Genomic DNA, 7,884 nt, shown 5'->3' with positions numbered 1-7,884 from the left:
CTCGGGCATCCCTATCGGGGGCGGCTCACATGGGTTAACTTCAAACTTCACTTTGCTCCGCTCGCTCGTGCGGGCGCTTTGCTTATACATGCAGTTATGTCGATCGAGACTCTTCTGGATCGAGCTGCGTGCATATATGCAAGTGCGCCGTGCCCGATCCCCTGCTGTGTGCTCTACAGTTGCATGGGCAGACGCATCATACCTCGTTCAAAGTCATTAAAAAACGTGTCTTTTTGTTATTAATTCGCGAGATAAATAAACTGATGGTGACTGAAGCTGAGGCTGAAGCACACTACGGTCATTGAACTTTAGAATTCGCTCAATAAGGTCATTGAATACGAATTTTGGTATTCTATTTGCATGCACTTCGTTGACTGGTCAAATAGTCTGCATGCGTCGATGAACAAAAAAGTCTGCATGGCACCTATGAAGGCTGGTTAGTGGCAACACTCTCCCTGTCCTGTTGGTCCCACCTGTCAGTTCATGAAATAAAAAGCAAATAAAAGAGTAAGAACAGTGCGCGAAGGCGTAGAACTCGAACCCTATATCTTTCGGTCTTCCTTCTTTTATATAAACAAGTTGAATGCCCATGCTTTGCCACGGGACAGTATAAAGATGCTAGAGACATTAGTGTGAAATGATAGTTCTTTTTATGAACCTACATGTCAAGCAATGCATGCATCTGGTTTACTCGCCCTGAATATTGATGGCCCTTATCCTTTTCCCCCTTTCCACAGTGACCAAGCACCCACTCTTCCTCCCCATGGGACATCTCCTTCACCCTCATGCTGTTAGGACAAGTTAGTGTCTTTCTACTACCATCCCAACCTAAATGACATATCATGAGGACAAAAATACAAAAATATAGTAAAACTTAAGATCTTGTTTTACCTCTGTAACATAATATAAGACGTTTCTTTGACACTATAATAGTACAAAGGGAGTACTTCCCCTCCCCCCCTCAAAAAAAAATAGTACAAAGGGAGTACTCAATAACATTGCAAACCTGTGAGAAAAACGACAAATAAGTGCTGAAAAGGAAGCAGACATTAAGATCCATCACTTGGTTGTACAATTTACGCGATAAATGAAATACATGTTAGGACCAGCTAGGAAGGCCCTTGCCTCCTTCCACATGGCCAGGTCATGGAGACGAGCCTGCAGCTCCATCTTTATGCACACATGAGCATGGCAGTGTAGAAACCTATGAGACGAATGATTTAGCATCGCTTGCCATCTATTTTTTTTTTTCGAAATGGAGGCATAAGATTTGCCTCATCTATTAAATAAGAAGAGAATAGAGTTTAGAGGTTTACAACATATCCACACAATTTCGGCATGACAATTACTCGTCCTGAAAAATATTCTCTAATTTCTTTGCTCCCGCGGCCATCCAAAGCTTGGCCTCCTCGACGATGGCGGCAAGTAGGATGGTCGGTGGCGCACTCTTGTGGCGGAACACCCGTGCATTTCTTTCATTCCAAATGGTCCACGAGACGAGCATGGTGAAGGAGGCCATAGCTCGCTTGCCATCTATCACTTCCAACATAAAACACCATTCAGAATATTAGTAAATAAGGTTATAAAACTCTCTATTTGAGATATTTTCAAACAACCTGCAACATAAAACAACATTCACAAGTAAGTAACCGGTGGTGCGCTCTTGTCAGAATAGAGAGACTATATTTAAGGGGAGAGCTTACTACTTTGCAAGAAGAAAACATAAAAGCTAATGATGAAGAACTTCTGATGGTAAAGAAGAAAATTCACGAGTTGCTGCAGACAAATTTCACCCATCAATGCTGGAATGCATTTGATTCATCAACTTGCTTTGCCTCGATGTCACCAAGCAAATTGATGAACCCAAACAAAAACATGGCTTTGTCAAGCATCCCTCTGACAAGTGCTGGTATGAGACAAAGCCCATTCTTCTCAGCCTCAGTGACAGTCTTTGAGTTTCTTGGACTTCTCTGTTGCAATCACATATTCAGGGGATTGATCTTTCCTATTCTAACAAGCCTTAATTTAGTGTCTAAAAAGTATACCTTGCCAAGAGACAAATACATTTTGAAAAGCGTGGCTTGTATAGTTTGCACTTGTAAGAGACAGGAAACTTTGGGAAGTCACATGGCCTATATAGACAAGAAAGGGAAAATACATCACCGGTGTTGTAAGAAAGATTATCCATATAGGTAAAATGGCAATTTCAAGGAAATAATAACATATACCAATACAATGTAAAACAGGACTACATAAAAAAAAAACACCCAGTTCATCTTGGGTATGCCTTGACACTCCTGTAATAGGTGAATGATGTGCAATTTTCCTACCCAACAGAAACGCAAGGATGCTAATTATGTAACATTAATATGAGCATGTCAGGAAAAAACATCTTGGCATAATCGTATAGTAGTAGCTCGTCCATACTTACAGCCGATGCCAAACGTGAACCTGAATCTCCATCCTGTTTGGATGAAGAACAAGAGAAAGAAACGGCACTACATCAACCAGGACAATCCCCATTTGTGCAATAAGAATATGCGAAAAATACAATTAAACAAGGCCAACGTGCTGCTGTAAGGATGCATCCGCCAGTCACGCGCCGCGTCGCGAGGAAGACGGGCAAGCGAGTACGACGTGGTGCTGCACCCCTACGTACGCCATGGCTCCTACGGCAAGAAGGTCCCCGTCGGCTGCTCAGCGTTATTGCCGATCTCAATGACACGACGTTCGCTAGAGCCTCATCTACCGAGGACAAGTAAACCGCCTGCGTTGGGAGAGCGCGCGCAGTGGTGAGGAACTGGTGCGCGAACTGCATGCCGCCGGCAATGGCAGTGATGGGGATCCCCGGAGCCAGGAAGGGTAGCCGATGATCCCGCTGCAGCGCCACGTGGTGGGAGGAGGACGCCGCCCCGGCTGTCGCCCAGGTCCCAGCCGCTGTCACCACCGTGGTCCGGGCGGAAGTCTAGCGAGAAGCTATTCTGTCCTCCATTTCTCTTCTTCTTCCCCAAGTTCATCCTTCTCCTCCTCCTCTCAGCCACTGCTGTCCCTGTCATCCGATCGGCACTCTTCGCTCCCCTAGCCCTCCCCATGGGGTCCCTCCCAGCATGGCAACGTAAGTTAAGCCTAGAGTGTATATTTTCTAGCGCTCAGTGTCGTACTTGTATCCTTGTGTAGCATAGAGGAATACCTTTTCCATAACTTGTTTTATTTGAATTTAACTTCTGAATCCATGAGACAAGGAAGGTTACAGGAAGACTAGTTCTGGACGCATGCAGTATGATGCAGAGTTTACATAACTGGATGTAGGCAGCAAGGGCCTACTACCAACTACCAAGTAGAGTAGCTTCTACTACTAAACTGAAACAAGATGCTTGTCTGAGTATCGGATGCTGGGACGACAAAAACGAACAACACGCTCACGCGATGAACACCTGGATCCTATCTCCCATGCCGTCCTCAAAATCAAGCAGTATCTGCCCGTTCTGGGGGTTGTCCGAATCCATAGGCGCGTTCCGAAGCCTTTCCATGATATTAGTTCCAGCCAGGCCTGCAGATTGCCAAGGGAGATGATCTATGAACGAAACATACACACACCAAAGATTCTTTTCTTTCTATCTCGAAAATACAAATGTAGTTACAGATTCATGTTCCTCCTAATAACAAGAATAGAAGCACCAACCTGGTATAACTTTTGTCATCCCTTCTAAGAATCCAGCCTGTTGCAGAGAAAGCAGGAACAGAAGGAAACAACCTTTTAATCAGTATGAGAATTACTCAATTATAGAACATTTGCACAGATACTACTAAAAGCGAAAAATCACTTGAGTGTCAATTTCAGAACTTCTGAGTCAACTAGTACTACATATTGATTATTGAATCAAAAATAGACTGTAAATGGGTTCTTACAGGTATCCTGGCATCAATTTTCTGGACCCCATCTCTTCCTGTAATCTTTAATCGAAGTGTGCGGGACCACATCCCACTTGAAGGACCTCTGCCTCCAGCGGAACCAGGATCATAGAGCTGTGGCAGTATGTCAATAATAGGTTCTTGTGATTTCTCAGTCCTCGACTTGGTGTCTCCTGAACTGCTTGCTTCAGTTGTATAATCATAATTACCTATAATTGTGTTTTAGCAGGATAAGAAAAACCATTCATATTCAACATAGTTTACGAGAGAATATGCTCACCACTCCCAAAGGATGATTGAGCTGGTGACGCAACGTATCGCTTTTCCTCTTCATAATAGCGGTTAAACCCTAGTGTATCCTTGATCTCCTCAAATGATGGCAAGCTACTTGGAGGAGGTATGCGGCCACCTTTTATAGCAACAAGAGCATCCTGCACATCAGGGTGTCTTATACAGTTAATGATTGACAGCGGACATGTATCATATGCGTGGTACCAAATTGAACATGAATACACAGAAGATTTTGTACCCAAATGATATGTCATCAAATGGAAGAAGCATACAATAACTGCCAGTTCAAAGACATAGAAGATGGTACATACATGACTCTATACGCCTATATGTGAGTGTGCGCAATTTTATTTTTCTTTGGCAAAAACTTCTACCGGGAATCCATGTGCATGATCCCTTAGGACACAACTACTCCTGTTAGTGATACAATAAATAACATGTGAGTTGGTTTTCAGGCATTTTATCTCTCTTAAGTTGGTGTGCAAATACAACACAAGTACTTGAAGCATGTACAAAGTATAAAAAACTAACCTCCATTGCACGCATTGATACCCCAATTAGAGATAATGGGTAGGCTATGATTTTGTAACCAATTTCTTCAAGTTCAAGAGGGCTCAGTATAGGAGTTTTACCACCACCTTCTAACATGTTGGCCTGCAGAAAGAAGCATGGAGTATGCTGAGGACATAAATCTTCCATGGCGGTCAGAAATAGTTCGGAAAAACACTACTGCATTAGAGTAGATCTAACCATTTTTGGAACTCCAGGTGAAACTGCACAAAACGCCATCATCTCTTCCCTTGAGGCAAGGGCATCAATGAATAGAACATCTGCTCCAGCATCAGCAAAAGCTCGTGCTCTCCATAACGCTTCATCAAGAGACAAAGCTTGACGAGAATCTGTCCTTGCCACAATAACAATGTCAGAGCCACTCTCCTTCCTGGCATCTACAGCAGCTTTTATGTGCATAATCGCTTCCTCTCTCGAGACAACTTTCCTTCCTTGTGTATGTCCACATGCTTTTGGTGACACCTTCATAATACTATATACATCATATCACTAAAGAAGGAAGTTATCAAAAGGGAATAAGAAGATTTATCATAAAAATAACGCCAGTCATTTTTTAATATAAAACAAAATCATATCTGCAAAGTGCAATGGAAATAGAATGTTTACATATTTTAAATACATCGATCAAAATCAGGATAAATGATCCTTGATTGCTAGAATATGGATTATACTATACTACGGATATGAGATGTCAGCCAGGGTCCAGAGCAGAGACTTATTAGGTCAGTAGCAGGGGTTGTTGTCCAAAATTACAGTTAACTTGAAACTAAATGCACAGCCAGGATGTTTAAAACTATATACAAACTCTCGTAAAACATAAACTACAAAACATAAAATATGTGTAAAATGACATTTAGGTTCTTATGAAGGTGAAGCACTCTAGTGCAGTGATGCAATAGTTTGTGTATATAAAATAGGTTATAGAAGCAAAACAGCTGGATAATTTAGTAAACAGCACAACATTGGAAGAGTATCAAAATACCTGATCTTCAAGAATAATTCCAGCAAAACCAGCATTGATAAATCCTTTCACTGTCCTCTTGACATTCATACAGTTTCCATAACCATTATCAGCATCACCAATTACAGGTATTGACACTGCTTCAGTGATTAAACGCCCTTGATCTATCATTTCGCCATAGGAGATCAGACCAACATCTGGCAATCCAAGCCTTGCAGCAGATATTGAGAAGCCTGAAAGACAAAATACTGTTAATTTTTTCAAGATTGAAATCTTGTAGATCTCCTTTTACATAGGACTGGGCTAGTTCCCTAAGCAACTACTACGCCCTGGTTCCATTTTCAAGTTCTGACCGAGCGACCGTGACAACAAACTTGTGGTGATCTGATATGTGCAATGCCACTTGATCAAAGCGCCCTCAACAGAAGCATAGCCAATATAGACCCGCACAAGAGCAAATTCTCACTTCAGTATAAGGTTTCATCATCTTTATGACATATGGAGTATACGAGGTAGTATAAGTATAACACTCACAATCTACAGAATGACAGAAACATGGTGACACAGCAAGCACCCGTTGCCATGTTCAGGAATTGGAAGTATGGTACACTATGCCACTATGATGGGAGTGTGTGTGAGAGAGAGTCCTGCAGAGGCAAAAGAGCGAACACGTACCGCTCGTGAAGCAGGCCCTGAACCCGGCGCGCTCGACTAGGCGGGCGCTGAGCGCATCGTAGCAAGCGGGCGCCTGGTGGGCGCCCGGCGTCTCCAGCACTCTCCGGAGCGCCGCCGCGGGCTGCTCCCCGGCGCCCGCTCCGGCGCTCCCTCCGGCTGCGGCGTAGGAGCAGCGCGGGGAGATCCGAGCGCGCGCGGACAGGGGAGGGGCTCGGCGCTGGAGGAGCGGAGGCGGCCGGACGCGGCAGGAGCCGGCGCGGCCTGAGGTGCACGGGGACGGCGAGGCGGGCGGCTGGTGCAGGAGAGCGGCGTAGCACGCCATTGCCAGTTTGCCACTGCCCACTTGGAGAAATCAGCTCCTCCACGACGCACCGGTCCCAGTTTCGCTGCCTCCCCGGTCCCACTTTGGCAGAAATCCACGCCCCCACACACGCGCCGAGCTGGTTGAGCCCAACCCTCTCAGGCCTTTTTTGGTTTATAGGATAGGATTATCGTAGGAATAGAAATTTTGTAGAAAATGAGATGGTATGTATCTCAAATCCTATGAGTAGGAATAAGAAACGAGATGTCATTTGGTTGACACCAATTTTTTTTTCCATTGAGTCTAGGCTCATTTTTATTTTCCTATGAAATGTGAAGGATAAGAACCAATCCTATGTAGGAATAGAAATCTATTCCTATAAACCAAAGGCTATAAAGGAAAAAATCCTACAAAAACCTATCTTCTAGAATTCCTATGAAATTTCTCCAAATCAAAGGAGGCCTCAACCTGTGAAATGACCCACGAACGCAGGCCCAGCAGTTGCCCCTTCCTTCCGGCCACAACCCACGCCTCCACCGGCCATGCCGCCGCCGCCGGCGACGCTGCCGGACGAGCTCCTCGAGGAGATCCTCCTCCGCCTCCCGCCGGACGACCCCGGGTGCCTCTTCCGCGCCTCCCTCGTTTGTAAGCCCTGACGCAGCCGCCTCACCGGCCCCGCCTTCTCCCGCCTCTACCGTGAGTTCCACCGGACGCCTCCCTTGCTGGGATTCTTCGAGAACGACGAGACGGTACTGTGCTGGTTTTCTTCCTTGTCCCTGTTAGACTAGGTATATTGTAGATATACGTGTTGTAACACAATACATGTACCTGTACGTTCTCTCTTATATATACATGACAGCCGTACCCAGTGAGGGTATCGAGCATTGTTCCAAACCCTACTTTTATCTAACATGGTATCAGACGACGCATTCGATCCGCGCCGTGCTTCCGCCTCCTCTGCCGCCGTCGCGTCGGCCTCCGCCGCCGTGCCGCCTCCGTCAACCCTGGCGATGGACTCGCCTTTCATGGCGTCCGCACCACTCGCCTGGGCCCGTCCGGGATTGCAGCACCCGCCTGCGTCTCGATCGCCCGCGCCCCGATCGGGCGAGATTCCATCGGCCCGCGATGCGCAGCTCCCTGGCGATCCATCTGGCGCTCCTGCGCGGGCGCTCTA

General features: G+C 45.6%; 1 protein-coding gene across 1 annotated transcript; it reads right to left on the bottom strand.

Annotated features, from left to right (window-relative positions):
• Nucleotides 1-3,187: 3,187 nt before the first annotated feature.
• On the bottom strand, nucleotides 3,188-6,769 carry LOC119355659 (2,3-dimethylmalate lyase-like). The gene is made up of 8 exons (XM_037622503.1): nucleotides 6,410-6,769; nucleotides 5,756-5,967; nucleotides 4,954-5,235; nucleotides 4,735-4,857; nucleotides 4,193-4,343; nucleotides 3,910-4,121; nucleotides 3,683-3,719; nucleotides 3,188-3,550 (listed from the first exon to the last, which is right to left on the bottom strand). Exons 1-8 carry the CDS (start codon nucleotides 6,729-6,731, stop codon nucleotides 3,420-3,422), a joined length of 1,470 nt encoding a protein of 489 aa, XP_037478400.1. The 5' UTR covers nucleotides 6,732-6,769; the 3' UTR covers nucleotides 3,188-3,419.
• Nucleotides 6,770-7,884: the final 1,115 nt, after the last annotated feature.

This window comes from Triticum dicoccoides, chromosome 2A, assembly GCF_002162155.2.
Source record: "Triticum dicoccoides isolate Atlit2015 ecotype Zavitan chromosome 2A, WEW_v2.0, whole genome shotgun sequence".
NCBI lineage: Eukaryota > Viridiplantae > Streptophyta > Magnoliopsida > Poales > Poaceae > Triticum > Triticum dicoccoides.
Note: the sequence above shows the minus strand (reverse complement) of the source record. Positions and strands in the feature narration are given on the sequence as shown.